At 37.9% G+C, this 24,344-nt stretch overlaps 1 protein-coding gene across 3 annotated transcripts in view; it reads left to right on the forward strand.

Moving 5' to 3' along the window:
* antxr2a (ANTXR cell adhesion molecule 2a) overlaps positions 1 to 24,344 on the forward strand; it is a 56,417-nt gene that overhangs the window by 6,165 nt on the left and 25,908 nt on the right. The window contains exons 1-10 of one of the 3 annotated variants that reach the window (XM_023823073.2): positions 12,180 to 12,702; positions 14,444 to 14,515; positions 15,903 to 15,974; positions 16,142 to 16,223; positions 16,760 to 16,864; positions 17,002 to 17,070; positions 17,650 to 17,730; positions 19,717 to 19,777; positions 19,866 to 19,961; positions 21,358 to 21,427. In XM_023823073.2, coding sequence (XP_023678841.1) covers positions 12,557 to 12,702; positions 14,444 to 14,515; positions 15,903 to 15,974; positions 16,142 to 16,223; positions 16,760 to 16,864; positions 17,002 to 17,070; positions 17,650 to 17,730; positions 19,717 to 19,777; positions 19,866 to 19,961; positions 21,358 to 21,427 — 854 coding nt within the window. In that variant the 5' untranslated portion in view covers positions 12,180 to 12,556. The other 2 variants (XM_023823074.2, XM_023823075.2) reach the window with 2 other exon arrangements.

Consider the following 24,344-nt stretch of genomic DNA (forward strand, 5'->3'; position numbering starts at 1 on the left):
GTATCTTAATATTTTGGCTAAATTTGGCTAAAACATCTTGACCGTGATGCTGTTCTTCATGTATCCTTTAAAGCTGAAGTCCCATTAAAGACCAACAAGAGTATGCAAATTAATTTCTGCATCCTTAATTTTTTTAGTCAGCTAATCATATTGAGAACAGTAATAGTCTGAATGCACAGCTATAGTGAAAATGCGAATGATTAGTTTTTATTTTAATATCGATGTTTTCGTTTGAATTGCGGATGTGGTTCTGCCAGAGGGGCTTGCATGTCCTGATGCTTGAGGCACCACAAAAAACTAAACCGAAATGTTAAAACAAAATTAAACATAAACACAACAGTCACACCAGAATTGTGATATAAAGACAGGAAGTTCACATATTATTAGATTCACAATTGCAAATACCTGAGTGTATGATTTTAATTACTTCATGAAAAATGTAGCAGTCTGTAAAAGAAAAATTTTAAAACATACCATCATGAAGTTCGCTAATCAAGTGTATGTGTGTGTGTGTGTGTGTGTGTGTGTGGGTGGGGGATCTCAGAATGGATTTTAGCAACAACATCAATCTATTAATATGATACATGTGGATGAACACTGACTCATCTTCCCTAGGAAAAGTTGCGAGAAGCAAATTACACAGTACAAACAGTACAAAGACAACAGTGTTAAGCGTTAAGACCCTCAGCAATATGGCCTCTTTTTCTGAAATAAAATTGCTTTGTCCTTTATCAGTTTCTGTGGAATTATATAAGGGACCATCAATAAAGAGTGCCTAACAACAAATGAACATTACATACAGTTCTGTTAGGTGGGACTGTTCCCAGTCTAATCAAAAACCATAATTTTAGTAATATTACATGTCACAATGGCAATAGTGACAAACAGTACATTTATCAAACGATTGCTAAATCCATATGTGGATACGGCATCGTAAGCAGTGAAGGAGTGTAGTCCCAAGGAAAGAGTGTATTTCAAAACTTGGATGGTCTTCTGAATGGATCATTATCAGCAGTGTTGGGGAGCAACTAGTTACATGTAATGCTGTTACATAATTAAATTACAAAATAAATACAATTGTAATCCGGGAAAAATGCAATTAAGTTGCAGTTATTAAACAAAATCTGGGTTACATCCAAATCTATTATTTTCTGTAAAAAGCTAATATGTAGAATATTCCCTTAATTTTGATGCTTTTCATCTTTTTGCTGTTCAAAAACATATTTCCAGACAACACGTATCATCAAAGCTTCTCGGATGTTTCATCTTTATTGCCCAGTTTACAACATTTTTTTGAAAAAGTGATCAAATGTAATAAGTTACATTACTTTGATAAAGTAATCAAAATAATTACAAAACTTATTACACTTTTAACAGGATAACTAGTAATCTGTAATCTTGTACATTTCAAAAGTATTTCTCTTAGTACTTTATATTGTAAGTTGAATCAGTTGTACTGAAACAGACCATTTTGTGAAGTACTACATAAACTCTGAAATCTTTTCAAATGATCAAACCACCTTGCATGTTTGAAAGGTGTTTTATTAGGATTAGATTGCTGTCAGTGACATTCGAGATCTGTTACCACTTGTTAGGCTGTTAATCACAACCTGGAAGATATTTCATTTCAGCCTCCGAGAAATTATTTGCTAACAGCTTAGAGTGTCTGCATTGCTCAACTGGATTAAAGATTATGTCCTTTGTTTTAGCAAAGAATACTGAAGTACTGAATCCCTCTATTCTTTAATCATATTCCCTCAAAATTTCACTGACCCGATCTTAATTAATTGTCTATTTTTTAACGTAGCTTTCAGAAGCATCATCACACACCCATTTAAGTTTAAAAATGTGGCCTCAATAATGATCTTATGGGTGTAAACATCTGGACAAGAAATGAGACTCGTGTTGCCAGGTTCACCGGAAGTGATGCCAGGTTCAGTCTTTATAACTGATCCCATACATTTGGCTTTGAGGAAGCCTTGGTTTGACAAAAAAAAAATTTAAAAATCAAAGAACGGTGGGTGAGATGAGAAATGGTCTCAAGCACCAAATGTTCAATTTCCAAATCAAGCACGTACTGTTGCAAGTGTTTGCCAGTGGACTGTGTTTAGCATAGCTTGGATAAACTTGTAACATGTTGGTTCTTTAACTTCTCATCACAAGTGAATTTAATATGGCCTGAATGCTATGCTCTACACCTCTTCTTCCCGGAAAATATTGCTTAGATTGCCTAACAGTGAGCTGCTGTCACGAACGCACACCTTTATCCTTTAAATGCATGTCAGCTTCACTCATTACTGTCAAAGCCTTTTAATATTGAAAGAACAACCATTGTTCTGAGATGATGAGACTATTCCCTAAAGACAGTGGGAGCACTCAGATCAGAGACTATCCAGGACAGTGCCCAGTGTCTATCTGTATCTCTGCAGCTTGCTTTAGAAGACACATTATTGGAAATCATGTCATCCTGGATCAAAAAAAAAAAAATGGAAAAGTGTTGCTTTAATTGTGCCTGGAAAATGAAACATGAATTTAAAGCTAACAGGGTTGAATTAGCTCTGTAATAATCAAGCTAATCCACAGCAAAGACGTAAGATAACTTTTCCTGAGCTTTAGACAATGAGTCAGGGCCAAATGACAAATAAAAGTATAGTAGAGGTATTTGTGCCTTTAGAATAAATTAGTTATGTTTTTTTAAGTACTCTATTTTGGGGGTGCACTCACCATTTTGAGTGCATTCTTATTGCCATTGTCCATGTGGCTTCACAAGAAATTGAAACTCCCTCCATAATGGCTCTAGCCAAATGTCTGAGTTCAAATACTGTGTGAAGAGAGGAAGGAGTCCTTATTTCTTCCATTTATTTCTAAGTCACCAGAAGTTCACATTATAAAAACAAAAAGGCAGTATTATAATTTGTAATGCAGTGAAAACTGCTAATCTAAATCCCCCCCATGCATTTGCCTCTCAAAGGCTTCTCCGATTATAATTTTTGCAGAGAACAGAAAGTATATTATGTTGCTGCACAAATTATTTTGCTTTATCAAATAGCTAGTCATTAGTAAATGCTTTATACATAGAAATATTCATTCGTCCATCTTTCAACCCCTTATCAAGGTCACTGAGAGCCTGGAGCCTACCCCAGGAAGCAGGGAGCACATGACAGGGGGCACCCTGAACAGGAAGTCAATCCATTGCAGGGCATGCACACAGTCACATGATATGGGCAATTTAGAGTCACCAGTCCACTTAATCCTGCATGTTTGTGGACTAGGGAAGGAAAGTGACGCACCTGACAGAAGCCAGCAGAAAAACAGAGAGTGTGAGACAACAGTATCATTCTTCTCAATTTTCCGAGTTAAAATTTAGAAAACATTTTGGTAACACTTTATCACAACATCAATGATGCATTATAGATACCTTCATAATGCGTTATAACAGTTGGCATAAGAATTAATAATGCATTACAGCATCCTCCATTGACAGTCATAAAGCAATATAGTATTGTGATACTTTATAAGCTCCAATGAAGCTCTCATCTGTAATGCACTATATATACCTTGATGATGCATTATGATATTCAGTATAAGAAATAAGGATGCTTTGTACTGTGGTGAACTGCCATCGTGTCCGGGGTGTGTCCCTGCCATGTGCACTGTGGTGAACTGCCATCGTGTCCGGGGTGTGTCCCTGCCATGTGCACTGTGGTGAACTGCCATCGTGTCCGGGGTGTGTCCCTGCCATGTGCACTGTGGTGAACTGCCATCGTGTCCGGGGTGTGTCCCTGCCATGTGCACTGTGGTGAACTGCCATCGTGTCCGGGGTGTGTCCCGGCCATGTGCACTGTGGTTAATTGCCATCGTGTCCGGGGTGTGTCCCTGCCATGTGCACTGTGGTGAACTGCCATCCCTTGCCGGATATAGGATAATTAGTAGTTTTGCACTAATGAACTGAATTGTCAAGAGTTGTGAGCTTCAAAATTTGTGTTGTTCAAAAATCTGCAAATTTGAATTTCTGCAATGTATGCTTACCTCAACACACTGCAGAATCTCTATGTCACCGACAACCCGGGTTGGGGCCATTCCGGAATGCATTCATCAATTCCAATCCAAATCAGGAAATGGAACTGGAGCTGGAATTGGAAAAAAAAACTATGGGAAACAGAATTGGAATTGAATTCGAATTTCAGGGATATTTAAGTTCCAACTTCAGTTCAATTTCCTGATTTCGACTGGAATTGATTAATGCATTCTGGAGTGGCCTCAACCTTGCTGACAACACAAGGAAAAAAAATATGAGATAAGGGGGAAATAAGGGGGAAATGAGAATTTGACGCTGATTTTCCATTGTAAGATCCTTGCAATAGTAGTTAGATCCTTGAAAAATCACATCACTGGATTACAAAATAAAGCTTTAATGTTTACTGTAACATGAAAAATAATAATATTCAAAATTAGTCATTTTCTATGGTTCTTAAAATAAGTGACACCACAATTAAATGTGTCCTCTGCATTTAATGCATATGTGACATAGCAGGGAGCAGCTATTATTTAGCACCCAGGGAGCAGTACCTTGCTCAGGCTACCTCATTGGTGCCTTGTTGGTCAGGGATTCAAACCAGGAATCACAAACATGCTTCCCTAACCACTGCCCTGTAAGGGAGCGAGGTTCTTTAGATTTTTAAGAATCTTGCCCCCCATAATTGACTTTTATGTACAGTACTGCACTTTTGCATGCAACTTGGTCATTTATATCTCCTTTATCACTATACTTCAAAGGAGATACTTGAGTCCCGGTGTTAAAGTACATTGTACACCTAGTGGGACTACTACATTATTCAGCAGCTTTGCAAATTACAGTGCCCCCTTGTGTAATAATTCTATGCCAATTGAACCGATTGCAAATACATTTTACATAATTTTACAAGGCACCATTAACCTGCAATAGGATATGATTCAAATTATTGTTTGATATCATTATAAATAAAAATGTGTCATTCATTTGGAAAACATAATTCTTTGATGTAGTAAGTTACAGTTTTGAAATGTGTACTAAATGTGACTTTAAGGAAAACGATTGTAAGAAAGACTTTTTCACTGGTCTTTCCTAATTTATCTGAGGAATAGCAGAAATGGGAAAGCAAATCACAGCTTTCTTTTGTTAATTGTTGTGTGCTAAGTAACAATAGGCTTCAGAGTGCCTGTTCTCCATGGGAATGGAGCATTATGTAATGATCAATAACCTGGAAACAAAACGCTTTAGCCATTTCATGCCACGTCAGACTCCACAAGCAGGAAATCAGAGTTAACGGCCATTAAGAAGAGCCAGTGGATGGGCTGGTGCTAAGAGGGTATAGATCATCTGGGTATAGATCATCTGGGTACATGTGTGGTGTCTTTGTATATGTTACCTTGTGTTTTCCATAGTAATTCTCTAAATCCATTCATGAGCAACGGCAAACAAAATACGGCAGAAGAGCTGATGCTTCAAACAGACCATTCAAGGTGAAAAATTCATCTCCCTCTATAAGGACTAGCTATAAAAGCAAATAGTTACGGCTGGACTTTAAATGGACATGGCGAGGTGATGGGCCTTATTTAATACGTGAATAGGCTTAAGATGGAGTGCCGCTCCTATCAGATAGGCCTCTCCTGTGGAGTGAATTAGAGCATAAATGGATCTCTCTCTACTCCCCTTCATGGTGGTCTGTGTAAAGCAGGCTGCCACATAGCCACTCAAAGAAGGGCTGTCCTAAATGGCCCGATTGAGCCACCCCCCTCCCATTGCAGGTCAATCTTCAAAAATGCATTCCTGTCTGGTTTGATTTCCAGCAGGCCTGTCCCACTCACTGGAGAGCCGTTGGTGTTAGTGGTGTTCTTGTTGGGGGGGGGGGCTCTTCTCGAAGTGTTCTCATTAAGTTGACAGGCTTGGAAAAAGCAACGATTAACTCCATTCAGTACAGATTATTTCTGTTGTGGGTGTGCTGGAGGAAGAGTGAGGAGAGGTGGCATGGGACTGCACATGGACTGGGAGAGCTGCCCATTCTTCAGCTTTTAACATACCTTTGGTCAAAATGCCACCGATGGGATCTTAACTAAAACAGAGCTTTGGGTGAAGACCCATAAAGATTGATCGAATTTAAAAATGACAATGGTTCTTAGCAACTTTCTCAGTTTTTAATTTAATGGATTTATCTTTTTTTGTATGTACATTTAGCAAACTTGATGGAAAAAAATGCATTCTGTCAAAAAAACAAAAAACAAAAACAAAGGGTTGTCCTGTACATTTAAACTGCATCCCTCAAAATATTTTTTTCATTGCAGACATTGTAACAATAGATACTTTTCAAGTAATGTGTTTTTGTCTTTTCAAAGGATTATATTAAAAATAAATAAATGTTTGTTTGTGACTCTCTACTGGAAAGGCATTAAGAAAATGGATGAAGGAATTCACAAAACTATTTTTGTAAATACATAGGAAAATTTATTCCATATTTCAATATTAAAAATGTATTTCATTTTAAAAAGTATCCCACCCATCACTGTAAAGGTCATACATTATAAATAAGTGATCAGTATTTATGACAATCAATTGTATGATAGAACCAATAGGCATTTAAGTCATTACACAATGGGGTGACTAATGTTATTAAAAAAACATATATTCCCGAAAAAACCCCTCACAAAAGCTGTGTACTAACAGGTTAAGTATGTAGACTTAATAGTTTAATCCTGGAATAGGATGACTGTGTGTGTCTGTCAGTTTTCATCACCAACTGAAAAATATAAAATATTATTTCACTGTTTCTGTGTGGTATTTTCAGACCTTTAATTTCACAGTTGCAAGACATTTTTTTTCTAATATCTAATAGGGCTACTTTTTACTATCACTTAGCACTAAGGAATGTTTACACACACACACACACACACACACACAAATATATATATATTTATGCCATGCAACAGGATACAAGACAAGTAGAAATGGGCTTTTTTCAGTTCCGAACTGATTCTGATACACTACTGCCGATACCGATACAACAGCTCCTTTTACTTTAATATTTTAACATAATGAATAGCCTATAATATATATATATACACTCCCCTAAAGGATTATTAGGAACACCATACTAATACGGTGTTTGACCCCCTTTCGCCTTCAGAACTGCCTTAATTCTACGTGGCATTGATTCAACAAGGTACTGAAAGCATTCTTTAGAAATGTTGGCCCATATTGATAGGATAGCATCTTGCAGTTGATGGAGATTTGTGGGATGCACATCCAGGGCACGAAGCTCCCATTCCACCACATCCCAAAGATGCTCTATTGGGTTGAGATCTGGTGACTGTGGGGGCCATTTTAGTACAGTGAACTCATTGTCATGTTCAAGAAACCAATTTGAAATGATTCGAGCTTTGTGACATGGTGCATTATCCTGCTGGAAGTAGCCATCAGAGGATGGGTACATGGTGGTCATAAAGGGATGGACATGGTCAGAAACAATGCTCAGGTAGGCCGTGGCATTTAAACGATGCCCAATTGGCACTAAGGGGCCTAAAGTGTGCCAAGAAAACATCCCCCACACCATTACACCACCACCAGCAGCCTGCACAGTGGTAACAAGGCATGATGGATCCATGTTCTCATTCTGTTTACGCCAAATTCTGACTCTACCATTTGAATGTCTCAACAGAAATCGAGACTCATCAGACCAGGCAACATTTTTCCAGTCTTCAACTGTCCAATTTTGGTGAGCTCGTGCAAATTGTAGCCTCTTTTTCCTATTTGTAGTGGAGATGAGTGGTACCCGGTGGGGTCTTCTGCTGTTGTAGCCCATCCGCCTCAAGGTTGTGCGTGTTGTGGCTTCACAAATGCTTTGCTGCATACCTCGGTTGTAACGAGTGGTTATTTCAGTCAAAGTTGCTCTTCTATCAGCTTGAATCAGTCGGCCCATTCTCCTCTGACCTCTACCATCAACAAGGCATTTTCGCCCACAGGACTGCCGCATACTGGATGTTTTTCCCTTTGCACACCATTCTTTGTAAACCCTAGAAATGGTTGTGCGTGAAAATCCCAGTAACTAAGCAGATTGTGAAATACTCAGACCGGCCCGTCTGGCACCAACAACCATGCCACGCTCAAAATTGCTTAAATCACCTTTCTTTCCCATTCTGACATTCAGTTTGGAGTTCAGGAGATTGTCTTGACCAGGACCACACCCCTAAATGCATTGAAGCAACTGCCATGTGATTGGTTGATTAGATAATTGCATTAATGAGAAATTGAACAGGTGTTCCTAATAATCCTTTAGGTGAGTGTATATATATATATATATATATATATATATATATATACGTTATATAGGCCTATTATTAATATTTTTAAACTAGTAAATATAGATGAATAAATGTATGCCAAAATATCTAATTATTATACTAGAAACATACATAACGTCATGTTCCACCTCGTTTATACTTGTTTTAAGCATTTTTGAGGCATTTTGCAGTTAGGTTTAAAGTCCTCCAAGCAAGGATACGCAAGTGGCTAGTGCTTAAAATGCCCCACAGTTTTCTCCCTTTGGCAACAGCGTCACTTGCACTTTGCTGCGATCGCAGCCCCTCGGGTATCACAGGTTGCAGTGAGTGTGCAAACACCGACTCCCAAATTATCCGTTTTTTTTTTTTTCATATTAATCGCGTTATCTCGCACAATTGCGTGCGTTTTGTTTAGTGGGATTTTGCACTAAACGCTACTTCCACCTCTCAAAACTTACAAAGATTGCAAATAGCTGCACTACTAGTTGCTGTTAAAAGCGTAAAATACCAGCAGATCTTCACCGTGTTATCTTACGTTCTCACGCTCCTTGCACTGCAAAGGGTATGCGCATGACGTCACAGCAGGCGAAAGTCACTTCGCTCACACCCACAGAGTAGCAAGAAGCCCTTAGCCTTCAGCTTCAATGCTGCAAAACACACATCTAAAATGGGAAAGAGCTGTCGTGCGATTTATTGTACAAATAGATTTAACACAAAATAGGAGGTAGCTTGTTAGAATGGCCAATACCCTATCCAGGAGGTTTGGATCGGCGCCGACAAGACAAGTGTTTAGAAGATGGATGAATGTATGAATAGATGGATGGATGGATGGATAGATAGATAAATATTGGAAACATTCCCAAAAGTAGTTATGTCTACATAGTCAACAAATTAGACAAGGAACCAAAAAATAAAAATTTTCAAGCTGTTTAGAGGTTTTTACTGCCATTATCACTTGGTTATTGACCGAAACAAAAGTTGAGGTTATTTAATATCTAATTCTTTATGCTGTTATCACCCAAGTGTCTTTTACAATTAGCTTTGTTGTTTCAATTGTCACTTTTAATTAACAATATTAGTCATCTGTGTGTAGCAAATTAGCTAAATGAAACGTATTTGCAATCTACTGCATATTCAAATATATTCCCATAATCCATTATTTAAATGTAAACCGTTCAAGCTAACTACACTGTTGCCCTAGGAAATACACAGCTTAATATAAATGGTTATGAAGTGGTTCACCAAGACAATAACATTAGTCTTGCTCTTTAATTTAAATTTTGTTATTTTCAGAACTACTGAAGTATTTCACCTATGAATATATATATTTTGGTTTTCACATTCATTTAGATTTCTTGTTAATAACCTTCATGGGTATAATCTTAACATGATATTTGATATGGTCGTGGAACAAACTTATCCTGTGCCACAGTGACACTTTTTCATTTATTTTTTTCTTGCTGACTTTTTGTTATTGTTTTTCTATAACTATAAAATACAAAATCATTTGATCACATCTTGTGATTGTTATGCCTATTTTATAGAATAGCTTATAGATAATTAGCATAAATTATTTGCATTGAAATAAATGTCATTTAAACAAACATGACAACTTTGTGGTTTAGTGCTCTGATATAGATGGGGGGGGGCATGGCCTAATCATTCATTCATTTTATGTGTTTTTGTGCATATATGTTCTTTTTGAAGTATATAATTAATATAAAATGAAAGACACCTATTGAGTGTCTACCTAGTGGTTGCGCAATATCAAAGGACATGAAACAACTTCAATGACTAAGACACTCATCAATATAAACATTGGCGGGAATTTCCTGAACAGTGCAATCAGCAGGATGTGAGGATATCATGTGAATCATAAAGCCCCCCAGTGAAGCACGTTAGTCTGACATCACTTCTCAGGAAATGTATAAATGCAAATTCACATTTTTATTCAATGTAATTTAGAACGAAAATAAAACCTGATAACAATTGTTTTCTGAGACCATTGTCCTACCAGATCAACCCAGTGGCATTTGTAGACTGACTCACTTGACAAACAATTGTGTTCAAATGTTTTTTCCTACTTAATCTCAGTGAGCTCTCTGTATCACCAATGCCTCTGACAGAACCCATTTCAAGTGATGTCAGTCAAATTCACTTGATTTGTATGTAATAGCTTGTTTCCACATGCAAGTTGAAAGTAAAAAATGCTTTACAGTACATTTTCTAGGGGAATAAAATTATTCCCTGATGCCCTAGAAACATGAAAATCAAGTGTTAGTACTGGAAAATAATATCAAAATATGTACAGATACAGCCCTACATATACAATAGTAAAGAATAGTGAATGTCTTCATAATGATAAGGGTCAAGTGATCTGATTGCTGGAAACAAAACACTAAGTCCTAAGTTTCATGCACATGCCTGTTAGTAGGCAGAATGATATTGAAGCATCGGGATCTTGTTTTTGGCAATATATTTTGATGGGAGGTGAAAAAAAGGCAAAAAGAATGCTTAACAATTTCACTTTTAAATGGCCTGGATGATATGGAGGTACAAATGACCTTGTGCAAGGGAACTGTAAGCAAGCCCTAGTCGGTGCTAATTTGTAGCGCAGCACTGCTAATACTCGTGATTTCCGGTGATGTTTCAGTGATAGCACTGAGCACTTGGTTCAGTCAAAAGTTCTTGACCTTAATCGGGATGCACAGTGTCACAAGTGGTGCTCTGAAAAGCGGAAAGACAGAGACACTTATACACTCTGTGCAGAGAAGTTATTCAGTACTTTCACAAAAGCCATTTCAGTGCTATGGTATTTGTATATATCATAGTTGGGCGGCTACTAAGCAACATGTTTCTCAAAAACTTTGGAAAGATTGAGGCAGGCCTGTTGCTGCCCAAAATGAAAGGGAGGCTTTTAGAGTAGGGGTTTGATTAAGGGGATCTCAAGAGATTCAGAAACATGTAACATATACGTAAACAGAAGAATTACTTTGATTTCCTTGTCTTTTTGAGGCAGCAACATGTTTTAAAAAGTCACTACTGTGATTTTTACATCATCCACTTCCTTTGCAAAGTCCCCACACTCCTTAAGACCTTACAGTGAGTCACTTTCATAAATGGAGGGCACATAGAAAAACCTCACTGGTCTACCTACCCACCTGCATGATTGCCAGACATAGGTCTATATCTTGCTTCTGACAATATGATTAGTGTAAACATTGTGCTATTATTTTATGGCAGTGTTGATTAAATACCTAAAGCTGCCATTTGGCGCAAAATCAAAATCTTGAATACGTTAAATTGCTCAAATGTGCTTCAAAGCTGTGAATTGTAAATACTATAGAAAACCATTTACAGTGTAGGCATGCACAGGCTCTATGTTGAATAAGGACTACACGACTGGAGTCCTGAAGAATCATTCGTTAAGTAATTTCCCTGTTATCTATTTCAAGATATAATATGACTGTCCATTTCAGACTTATTTGCTTTAATAGACATACAACCAACAGGTTAGGATTATAGACATTGTTTTGATACCTTGTGGTATGAGTTTGGATGCAGTTTGTTTAATGGTGTTTTTATTTTTTTGTTTATTTACAATTGAGAAAAATAATTTACATTTCTGGGAGTATACTTAAGATGTACTTTTTTTGCTTAGCCTATATGTTTCCAAAGTTTATGGACAGTATTTAAAACATGCTAGGGATATTTTTAAAACTGTCTGGTTTTAAGTTTCTCTTCTATGCTATAAGCTGTAATAAGTAGTATATGTAATTTTTGTTGAGGAAAAAAGCCTTTATGCGTGTCCCAGGAAATCTGCAGCAACACTCCCCGCAGCTGCACATCTGTTTGCCGTTGGGCCAATCGCGTTACGCAAAGGGTTTGAAGTCCACGCTACGCGGAAAGAGCAGCTAGCTAAGCTAAGCTAATTAGAGCTCCGCATCTGTGCCCCGCTACCGGACGCCGACTTTACGCAAACACTGTCGGTGAAGTAACTGCTGCGCTGACGCCAAGTCTTTATTTCAAAATCGCTCCGAAATTACTTTTTTTTTGAGTTGTCAGTACAACATTGAAATGTACGAAACCGGGACGTAGGCGGTCTGTCCCAAGACGCTCCTTGTACTTTTGCAGCTTTTAAAGGCCTCGGGTCGTGTTTTTTTTCCGTATTGTTTCGTTAATTGAATTACGCGCTGCTGCTGTTGCCGCTACGCGGATCCGAAAGTGGACGTTAACGACCGTCATGGACGGGAAAGAAAAAAGCACAGAGAATGGTTTTATTTCAGCGACTGCAGTGTTACTGCTTCTAATCTCAGTATGCGGCTCGGTGTGTAGCGCCGAGCAGGCGTCCTGTAGCGGCGTTTTTGATCTCTACTTCGTGTTAGATAGGTAAGTATACAGTGCGTCTTCGCCATATCGAAATGGGTGTAGCGCGGTATCAGTATGTTATTTTCATCTGTGTGTTATCAACCACACGACTGCGAGAAGGTCCAGATAGCACAGTGAGTTGCTGATTTATCCGACAATTGTTAATTCACCTATATGCATTCATAAACATCATGCAGAAAAGAAATATGCTAATTAACAATATACATTTTGAGACTGGCTAAAACAACATGTTTTATGTAAAATTGCTTGAAACACATTTATATTTGTTACGGCCTTTACCGATGCATACTCGATGTCAGTGATGTCTTTGAACCTATTATGTTTATGTGTAATAAGTCAGGGGTAACGTTGTTAGTAATGTCCATCTTCCTCCCGGCTTTACAGACCATAATTATTTAATATCATGTAGAGATTTTTTTTGTTGTTTTTAATATTAAAAACCGACTAAAATAACTTTGATCTTACAATTGAGATTTTTTAGTCTTTGACTTTAGTCATTTTTCTTGTTCAACTGTATATTGTGGAATACCAAAGTATTTGAATCCACTTGGGTGTTACGGGAAAAAAAAAAGTTAAATTGTTGCCACCAGTTAAAAAATGTTTATTAAATTGTTAAATAGTATTTGTCCCAGGAAGTATAGTGACTAGTATAGTCTGCATAAACAAGTACTGTGACTGCTCCGTACTATTGTAACCATGACTACTTGGAGTACATTTTGATTGATGGCTGAGAAATGCTAGGCAGTTATATGCGGTGGCAACTTCCAGTTATGCATGGGAGGTGCCAAATCTTCTGCCTGCTATAGAGAACATGTCAGACAGACTGAGTTCCTGCATGCGCTTTGATGTCACCTCTCGATACTCACAAATCAGGTCTTGATTTTCCTTTCATGACCAGAAGGGGAGAGAAAATGAGAACAGAAGAAATATTGTCTAGTTAGTACACTTTTATGTTCTCTGCATATACATTGAGCTATAATTATTAATTTAATTAAGTACTTACTGTAGTCATTACCTGAAGGTCATATTGTACACACAATGTAGGCCTACAGTAACTAATTGAGTTTTGAGTATGCCACATCTATTGTTAGCCCTCAGTGGGGACATTCCAGTGTTATCTTCGCTTCTGTCATTTTTAGTCTGTCATCGGTCTTGCCAATTATAATATGATTTACTTCTTGTGACTGGAAACATCCTGTCATTGAATATATTTATCTTTTCTCATGAAAACTATTGCATTATTACTTCCCTATATGTAGCATTTGTATCTTAAGAGCATGGATTGGCAAGGTGAAGTTTGTCCTTGAGGGGTTGTGCCGCAATAACCTTGTGGTTATCTGAAACCTGAATTGATCCCAGAAAGCAAAACATTTGTCAAAACTGCGAGTTGCTTTGGATGAAAGCACCAGCAATGTGCAGCGTAATAAAAATTGATATGCTGTATTTTAAGGGGATTTTTACTAACAGACCTAAAGTGTTTAGTGTTTTGTTTATTCGTATTTCCCTTACTTTACTATTGAATTATGCAAGTAAGATTGTCATTGTTGATTAGCCATCTCTCAGAAAGTGGTTGCCAAACAGTGTGAAATATTACCTGCAATACTCATTACTGATTTGGTTTGAATCATACCAGAGTAAACTAGTTTTTCATCAAAAGGTGCCTGTGTATAACTATATACAGCACTCTGTATTTACGGGTAATAAATGCACATAATTATAGTTTTTCACCCTCCTCTTCTAGGTCTGGAAGTGTGGCACATAACTGGCATGAGATTTATGAATTTGTAGAGCAACTCACCCATAGATTTGTGAGGTAGGTATTGTTTTACAAATGTGGTGAATGAATACATTGAAGTACAAATGATTACAAATGATTCTTGACATTTACACCTGCCAAATTAGAGGTTTCGGAAGCTAAAAGAACCCTAAAGCTGTCTACAAAGACCCATATCTCTGAAGTGTAATTGTTTAGTACAGCTATTTTTGCTCGCTTTATATCCAAAAGCAGATTTTTGGCTATCTATAATGAAGCCAGTAAAACTTAAAGTGGGCCTGCCTACTTAATATCACTTTGGACAATAGCGTATATTAAATGAAGGAAATAAATAAAGTAGAATTAACACATTCTTCTGAGAAATGTCAAAACAGCCTCTTCATTAAAAAGTCATCTGTTTTCATATTTGTGATTGACGTTAACTTATGCAGTGTTACCTCAGTTTATGGGAATTACTGATGACGATGGCCAATTCAAAATAAAATGATTTACTGTTGAAATTAGCCAAGGGGCCAGGTGGGAGTGGGTGGCAGAGGATTAGACTTCTGGACTGTGAGGATGGCCATTTGGACTGATGGATCCAGTACCACACATATTCTAGCTATTGGTGATGGACAAGTAATGTTAGCAACAGATTTGCGAAGCCAAATACTGAATAATCAGGTTCTCGGCTCAGCTCTACACCCTTTCATTTCAAAAGGGTTGATTGTGCCACCATTGTTAATCAGTTCTGTTGTTGGGAGTCTCTTTGTATTCTGTTCTCTCAGCTGTCAGACTAAGAATCCATGAAGCAATGAACTATGTGGTTGATTTGTCACCTGCAAGCACATTTTCTGATTAAGTGTGTTCTGGCAGGGTGTCCTTGCTACAAACTTAAATTCTTAATGTGTGATGTAATGGTGAAGTTGCAACTGAAAAAAAATATCTGTTTGGACATAGTGACATTCATTAAAAAGAGATGTGTAGATGCCTGGAAATCACAGAAAGTACTTTGATATAACAAAGCCTATTTAGTCCTATGCAAAACCTGCCTTTGGTACTTTGGAGTGCTAATGTTGTGGGCGAAGGTGCCATGTGTCTTGTGGGTGACGATAAATGCCACTTTTGTGATGTGAAGATAAACAGAACCTTATGCTGCAATGCAGAATGCTTGAGGTCAATCTTGCAAAGCCTGGTGGAAGAGCCCGGCTTCTATTTATTAAAAACATACATTTGAAAATGGTGCCTTTGACAATATAGGTAACTATATTGATTATGAAATTACAACATTAATGTGTGATTTAATAGAAACATGATTATAATTAATATTAATAATAATCAGGGATAATAATATAACAGCAACAAAGGTTGAATTTCTCTACTAGACTTGCACCTACTGTTTTTGTTTTTAGGGATATCGGTATTTCATTTTTTATTCTTTTTCCAGCCCAAGGACAAGAGTGTCATTCATTGTTTTCTCCTCTAAGGCAGAAGTAATGTTGCCACTCACTGGAAACAGGTGCTTTTACTATTTGTTTATTTATTTATTTATTGCAATAAAGTACTTTACAATAATAGATGTGATTTGTGCATGTTGTGTATATGGGTAGCTCTGAATGATATACACTATTGTATGTAATAACAGGAACAGCTTTTGCAGTGAACACGTTACTTTTTTTTTTTTAGCTATGAAATAGAAAAAGGGCTACTGCGATTAAGTCAAGTGAAACCGTCAGGTGAAACATACATGCATGAAGGATTTCAGAAGGTGGGTCACCAGAATTTAAAAAAAAAGTAAACTCCTTAGATTTCATTCATAGATATGTGAAACTGGGATATATAAACCTGTCCTGTGTACAGTGCTTAAATTTATACAAAATTAATTATTAGCAATTGATTTTTGATCAGGCTTTTGTATGTGATTTTTGCCCCGTTCACTGTGATTGTGCTACACTTATGTGTTGCATGCATCTCAATGGCAGGTATCTTGTTCCATTGGTCATGTGACTAGTCGTTCACTCTCCGTTGTGGGGAAACATAATTTTATTCCCCACATAGGGCAGTTTTATCTATGACCATCCTTTTCAGAAGTTCAGTTTCATTACGGTAAACTGCATTTCCTGGAATGTGCCCAGTGGAGTAACCATCTAATAGTTCAGTTTAGGATCTGGCCCTAATATAACATGATGACAGGAAAAAAATCTTGTATCTTGTGGAATTGTGCAGCAGTCAACATAGCAGTATGCAAAAGATGCTCTATAATCAAAATGTGTATCTAAATTGCATTCTTGCTTTTTTGCCTAGGTGACAGAACAGATGAAGGATCAGAAATCAAAGTCTTCCAGCATTATTATTGGCTTAACTGATGGGAAGCTGGATGGCTTTCTCCACCAAATGACAGTGAAAGAGGTGCAATCACGTGCCAGTAAAATTTAGATCAGTGCTATAGCTGTTCAAAATGAATATTGAATGTTGTCTGTGTGTATAATATCTATAGTTTCTTAGTAAATGACTTTTTGATGCGATTTCTCTTTTGGATACCACAGGCAAATATTGCACGAGACTATGGTGCGAGAGTTTACTGTGTTGGCGTGAAGGATTTCGATGAGAATCAGGTGAGGGTCTTTCTGAAGGATCCGCTTATTTTAAAAAAAAAAATAAGCATCTTATTTAAAAGCATCTGGGTTTTTCCTGCAGTCCAAAGAGATGCAGCTGGGTGAATAGTAATCTTATAATTGTGTGTGTGTGCGTGTGCGTGTGCGTGTGTGCAGTGACTTTTGTGACATTCTTTCTGATAAATACAATTTTCATGCCAGCCAAAGATCAGAAAAAATAGGATGTGAAACTTTATATTTGATTGCTTTTTCTTTATTTATAGCTTTCTGGGTTTATATAGTATAATGAGATTAAAAGAAGGATTCCTGTGACGTTAACATCTTTAACAATCACACATCATGTTGCACTGCAAAGCTGGAAGCATGATCATTAAGTAAGCGTGCTCTGCAGCGAAGCTTTTATAGTACCGAGTGCGTGTCGTGTTGTTTTTTTTTTTAATATAGTCTTTTTATGTTTCCTGTTCTGGTCACCGACATTTCAGAATAAAGCCGGGAATAAATCTGAGGGCAAGTACGCTTGAAATTGCTGGATGACTGACTTATGAAAAGCATGTTGGTGGTGTTTTTACTACCCAATAGCTCGGAGATGTGGCTGACTCGAAAGAACAGGTTTTCCCTGTTAGAGATGGCTTTCAGGCACTCAGAGGCATTGTGAATTCGGTAAGTACCGTTATGTTTCTCCATCAGATGTGTCCTGTTTGACTGTACATCCCTTCTCATATTTCAGTCACCAGCCATTGTTGATCTGAAAGTCCCTAAACTGTCGCTGTACACAGATTCAAAATAGCAGCTCAGATTAAGATGTGGTTTCTCTTTTCCCATCAATTACATGAAAACTCAAACCTGGGCTGTATAGCTTTATTTCCTAATTCATAAGAAATGGTTACATTTACTTCCCTAAATGCGCGGGTTCCAAACTTTTTTTTTTTCCCCCAGCGGTGTTTTACGCTAAAACTCAAATCTTTGCAGTCTTCTTGTAGCATATCATAACATTGCATCACTCTTGGTGTTTTATTTCTTGTAATGAGATCTTGCCTTAAAATGACCTAACATCTTGAGTATGAACAACTAATGACTGGATAATGGATATAAAACAGAAAATGTATTGGCGTGGGGTTTGACATGCAAGCAAGAAGTGGTATGTCAAGCCACCAATATATATTTTATGACGCAAATGAAATTAAAAGCATGTAGCATGTAGTTTTATGATTAGCATTAAATGTTTCTGCTGATATTGTCTCGTCAGTAGGTTTTTTGCGTCTTTGATTTTAGACTGTCAAATTTTGCATATGGGGGGCCTCATGCATTTAGCCCTGTATCACAATTCTATGTGAAGTTTCAATCAGTTTGAATATTAAAATGTAAATGGTGGTCAGATGTATGTGGGGGAAAAAAAAGCTTTTGGTTGGGCCAACATTAAGTAGTTGTTTCCAGGAAGGAATGAAGATGGAAAGAGAAGTAGCATATTTAGATGAGCCTTCTGACTGGCTTCATTCAGGCAGAAGCCATTACTCGATGCCAGCTGCTCAAAGGGTTGGCATTGTCGTAACTATTTCTCATTTCCTCTGCCCTTAAAAGAGAGACCTGCAAATTGCATAGGATTTGACATTGGGAGTAACTCAGGATCACCATTTAGGGCTGTAGGGCAGCCTCTGCAGCAGCCTCTGTTGGGGATGGAAAGATTAAGGCTCACTGTTGTTTATACATGACTTGCCAGAGCAGTCAAAAAAAATGAAACACTTTCCAGCCCTGGATGTGATCCTTTCCTTTTTCTGAGCTGCTTTGCAAAGAGTTTGACATGTCCATTTTGTGTGTACCTGACGGCTATGCTTCTGTCCAACAATGACGGAAAAAAAAAGGCCGACCTGAACAGATATGTGCGTTTTTATGAATCGGCCCTGTGGAGAGCCTTTCTCTCTCGCATTCCGTCTTCTTAAAGCAGCTCCGCTGTCTTGTCCATGCCTTGGCAGACTGACAATGAAGTCATTGCCGGCCTCGGACATCAGCAGTTGGAGTCCTGAAAGAGACACGGGTTGTTTATTGGGAGTTGGCTGCAGAGACTTTGAGAAGCAAATTCGCAAACCCTCTAGGGTCTTTTTTCCCCCCTTTTTTCTGTAGCCCTTTATTAAAATTCTTAGGACAAAGCTTGTTGTCTCTGGAGAGTGGATGGGCTTTAAATTTCAATATAGAAGGTGGCCTTTATTAGATGATATCATCCTGTTATTTTGTATTTGCGATGTATGATTGATTCTTTGTAATATTTTTTTTTTTAAGCTTAGAAGTAGTGTTCAGTAAAAACAGGCAATTTTTACAGTTTTGCTTATATAAATGGTAAAATAGAACATTGCTTCTTTTTCACAATCAAGAATGAAAAATATTTACATTAGACCTGTAGTATTTTCTCTGATTTCTGGGTAAGTGCCGCCTCAGTGCACGATCCAGGAGGTGCAAATCAAATGAGGGTTGCAGCATCCAACACATGTAAACAACAGACAACAATTAAGATTAGTAAGGTCAGTTAACAGAAAGATCAGTTTCCTAATCATTGTGAGTATTACCAGCTTACTGTTTGCACTTAAGTAGTCTAAATGATCAGCATTCTCACTCCAATTACCGTTGACTGATTTCTGATTTATTTTTTTGCAGATTTTGAAGCGGTCCTGTATAGAGGTACTTTCAGTGGAACCGACCAGCGTCTGCGTGAATGGTGCGCAGTAAAGCCGGCCTGCCTTTCTGCTCAGGGCATTCCTGTCCATGGCAGACCTGCTCACTGTCCCGTGTTTTACATCCTATAGAATCCTTCACTGTTGTGGTGAGAGGAAATGGTTTCGGGATGGGAAAAGGCACGGAAGGAGCACTCTGCAGATACATAATCAACGGCCAGATCTATGGTGAGCATTTCGCAGCGCAAGACGGGAAGTTGTGAAGTGATCAACACTGTGGGACACATTGAAGAATGACACAAGAAACTATAATTAAGTCATTCAAATAACCAGCTCGCACAAGCACCTGTCACAAAATTCTAAAATACCAGTACGAAAATGAAAAAATAATAGTAATAAATAATAACACTATTAAAAATGTACATTAAAATGTGTAGTACCAATGTAAATTCCTGCACATAGCTACAGAGCGGCATGCTTTTTAGTAATCATATTAAGGAAGGGTCATTACAGCATGTTAACATAACAGTACAGTAATCATGTAAAAATCGTGTAAAATAAAAAAATAAATGTGGTCATAGCTTTAAAGACATGGTACTGGTACTGTTACTGTTTATGTGCAGATGAGAAATGTGGACAGTTTTAAGGAAATTGTGGGTAATTTGACCTAATAGTGATGTCTCATAACATGTAGCAGGATTAATGTTGATCTTGTTGTACCAGTGCTGAAGTGCTGTTGGGCAAACATCTACTGTTTGGGAACTAAACTGGACAAATATCTATGGTTAATGATTTTAACCACGTAACACTATATGTTGTGGGCCATTAACTTCATGTTTTAAATGCATTTGCAAATGTCGATGCATATATGGAAATATAAACATTTCCAAGTGTAATGTGGATTTTCCTGCCAGGTACCAGTTACAGGATGTAAAATCTTGGACTACTGGTTTTGAGAGAGGGAAAAAAAAAAAAACTTCTCATTTTCTCATTGCCTGCAAACTGTGTTTTGAGTATGAGTTAGTATGGACAGACCCTCACACTGATTGGCAGTACTATTAAGCCATTTTGTTAGTATTTAATTTCCTTTGATTTGATCTCATTTACTGGAGAAACTTGCCCCATTTAAGTACAGAGTGTAATATTTAGAACTAAAATAAGTTTCATGTGAGACTGTGGCCTGGTTATATTTACCAATTTTGGTTCCTGTGCTTTGAAGTATAAGTAGTTGGATAATAATGCTGTTTCCTGCTTGTGCCAGATGGAGCAGAAACTTCCGCCCTGTGCCTCTGAGAGAGAGGGCATCGTGTAATTGTGGATGCCCATAATCACAGCTTTAAAACATCTTCACAGATGGGTGACACATGCCTTTACAGGGCTCCTCTGAACCATTAGGCGACACGGCTTCCCAGAACGCCGCAGAGATAGGAGTCTGCCTGTACTTCCGTAAAACATGCCGAACCACCGTGTTCTGGACCTTGGACCCAATACCGCTGTTGAACCGGGCTGTGATTTTTGCCAGCGAGTGGCCTGCACACTCCCTATGCCCAAAAATAGATGGGGCTCACCAGTTCACCAAGCAGGCAGTTATGGGGTGAAGCTCACGCAGTGTCTCATTTTCCAGATGAGAAGCCAACCGAAGCGTACGACTATTATATCCTTTGTCCCACACACAAGCTGCACGAAGTCGGAGAGTAAGTATCCAATGAGAGCTTTATGAGCTTTTATCCGAACATGCTTGTCTCGGCGCTTACGGGGGCCGTGGTTCAGCAAGGTCCCACGGTGTCATCTGGCTGCTTTCTTTGCTTTCCATGTGTTCAGCTTCCGGGCCTGAATCTTGAGCGACGGAAAGTAGTTGTGCTCAAATGTTCCAGAAATCTCCCTTTTTTCATTTTTTTTCCCGTCCTCGGAAACACGTGGGTTTTGTTTTTATTTTTATTTTATTTCGTGTTCACCAGATACACAGCATCCGGAATCTGTTACAGTGGTGGAATAAAGTTGCCCTTTCATGCTCATCTTTTTAAAGTGGCACCGATTCAACAGTGAAAGATGGAAGGCTATAGAGATTTTATTTAGAAGCCTTCCCTGTGATCCTCTCAGTCTGCAGCATGGCTGTTTGCATAGCATACAGTATTTCCCTAAGCTTGGAAATCTTTGCCAAAAAGACAATTATTTTGAAGCTGACCCACTTAAAGGCTGTCCTTTTGAAATCAGTATTATTCAAGATTCTTTTGTTTGTGACCTAATAGCAGGAGAGTGGGACTGAAAGGCTTATGGTGACTGATTGCTTTGGATGATTTTCCTGTTTTATTTCACTGTCCCTCACTGACCCACGGCTACATTTTAGTGGATTTTAATTACATTATTAATAGAAAGTTTGTTTTCTGGACACACATTTAATTGTATTGGAGAGTATGTTTCTCTCTCTCTCTCTCTCTCTCTCTCTCACACACACACACACACACACACATACACATACATACACTTATTATAAATGTCAAATGATCCCAAGACACCTACTACTAGTAAGGGATAGTTTCATGACATATAGCCTAACCTTTTTAAATATGTATATGTGTACATAATATGTATAGTGTGTGTGTGGTATGTATGTATGTGTGTGTGTGTGTGTGTGTGTGTATATATGCATATGTGTGTGTGTGTGTGTGTGTGTGTGTGTATATATGCATATGTATGTATGTGTGTGTGTGTGTGTGTATATATATATATATATGCCCGTGTGTGTGTGTATATATGCATGTATATATGCATGTATGTATATATATCAAAACGTTTTCTTTCCTGTCTTTTTCAATTCTCATGCTACATGCTTTCAACATTTTATCAACTTGTTGCAAAAATGGATTTTGTGATACTGCAAAAAGACTATAATCCTATGATGAATACATGTTTGTGACATGAATTTGCCTTCTAATTACTATTTCTTACTATTTACTGCTTCTCTCTGGTTGTACTATTGACTTTCTGTGATATTTTATGCAAATATCAGTTTATAAAATAAAGTAAAACCAATTAATGCAAAGTGCTTGGTAAAATTGGAAAAAAACACATTTCTTCTTCCTTTCCTATAATAAAGTAGAGTAGATTGAGGGTGAAGGGGTTGTACTCTTGAATCTTTGAGGCATTAGTAGATATGGAGAAAGCTTTCATAAAAAGGTACATGAGAGAACCGCTGGTCAACTCAAGCAGAAATTAAAACCGATGTTTTGTTTAACAGTGATACAAAATTATGAAGGCTATGCTTAATTACTTTAGTTTAACTACCTATTTGCATTTACATTGATAGCCTGGGCAGATGATCTTGGAAATTTTCCTGTGTCATATATGACATTCCCCCTTTTTTTGTACTGCTAAGACAAACTGTTACGGATTACACTTGCTATAACATACACAGGAATGTTTATTTTTATTTTGGCTGTCCAAACTTAGCAAACACAAATTGAATCATATGTTTCTTGTGGTATTGTTTGAAGGTCCCAATAACGATGTTGTCCCTCACAGTTCGTATCCTGCGAACCTAAAACTACACCTAACATCGCAATTTCGACGTCTGAAATCTGTGTTTCATTATTTATGTAACCTCTGGCTTATCAGCGCTTGTTTGGTCATAGTCGGGGGAGGCTTCTGTTGCCAAGTCTCCCATCCAGCATTAGGGTTTTGAAGACAGGCCAGCCTCAGTATTCAGAGGCACAATTTACAACCAGAAAGTCACACGTTGCAGGGACGCCATGCATGCTGAACTGTGCACTGACTTTTCTAGCCTTCACGTAACAGATTTTTATTGTTTCCAACTGACGGCAATGTTGTACAATAAGAGATAAATGAAATAAGGCACATTTTTTGATTTTGTTAAAAAGGCTTTTACAGAACCTGGCATCCTAGATTGTGAAGAATGTCTGGCAGGAGCTAAATGCAAGCCTGTGTTTGACAGCATAACTAGCTGAGAGATTCTCGTCCAGCTGGACAACCCTATCTTGATTAACAATCGGCCCTCTGTAGTGGTCCGCACAAGATGTCCACTAAATTAGCTGCTCCTCTCAACCATTCAGAGGGATCTTTTACTTTGTGTACAGGAATCAATGCTTGGCTAGAAGAGATAACCAGGGGCACTGCACAGATAGAGTACTGTTTTCAGCTCTGACAATTGTTATGACTGTGTCTGTGATGAAGGAAATTAGCTGAAAGCCTCATCTGTTCGCTATTTTTTTTTATGAAGCATACCATAGTATTCAGATTTTTTAACAAATAGGACTGTAGATATGCGTATACAGAACCATACTTCTTTACGTGACACTACACAGCGGAATTAAGCAGATATAGTGCAGCGATTAAAAAGTCTTTCAGCCTGAATGCTTCTAGCTAAAGTCCCTTGAATAAGTTTACCTCTGTTTGTCCAGCAGAATATTCAGTTGTCTGAAAAAAAGGTTGTTTGTGTTTTTAAGCATTGACTAGGTGATTGAATGTCAGTGTCATAAAAAGAAACAAAGACAGTTCAAGTAAAGCATATGCTCACCGTTTGGATTGTAATAGAATAGCGAAGAACACTGGGTGTCAGCTTCAGACTGGTGTGGTGCACTGCTGTTGGAGCAA

The sequence above is a fragment of the Paramormyrops kingsleyae genome, chromosome 7 (assembly GCF_048594095.1).
Source record: "Paramormyrops kingsleyae isolate MSU_618 chromosome 7, PKINGS_0.4, whole genome shotgun sequence".
Taxonomy (NCBI): domain Eukaryota; kingdom Metazoa; phylum Chordata; class Actinopteri; order Osteoglossiformes; family Mormyridae; genus Paramormyrops; species Paramormyrops kingsleyae.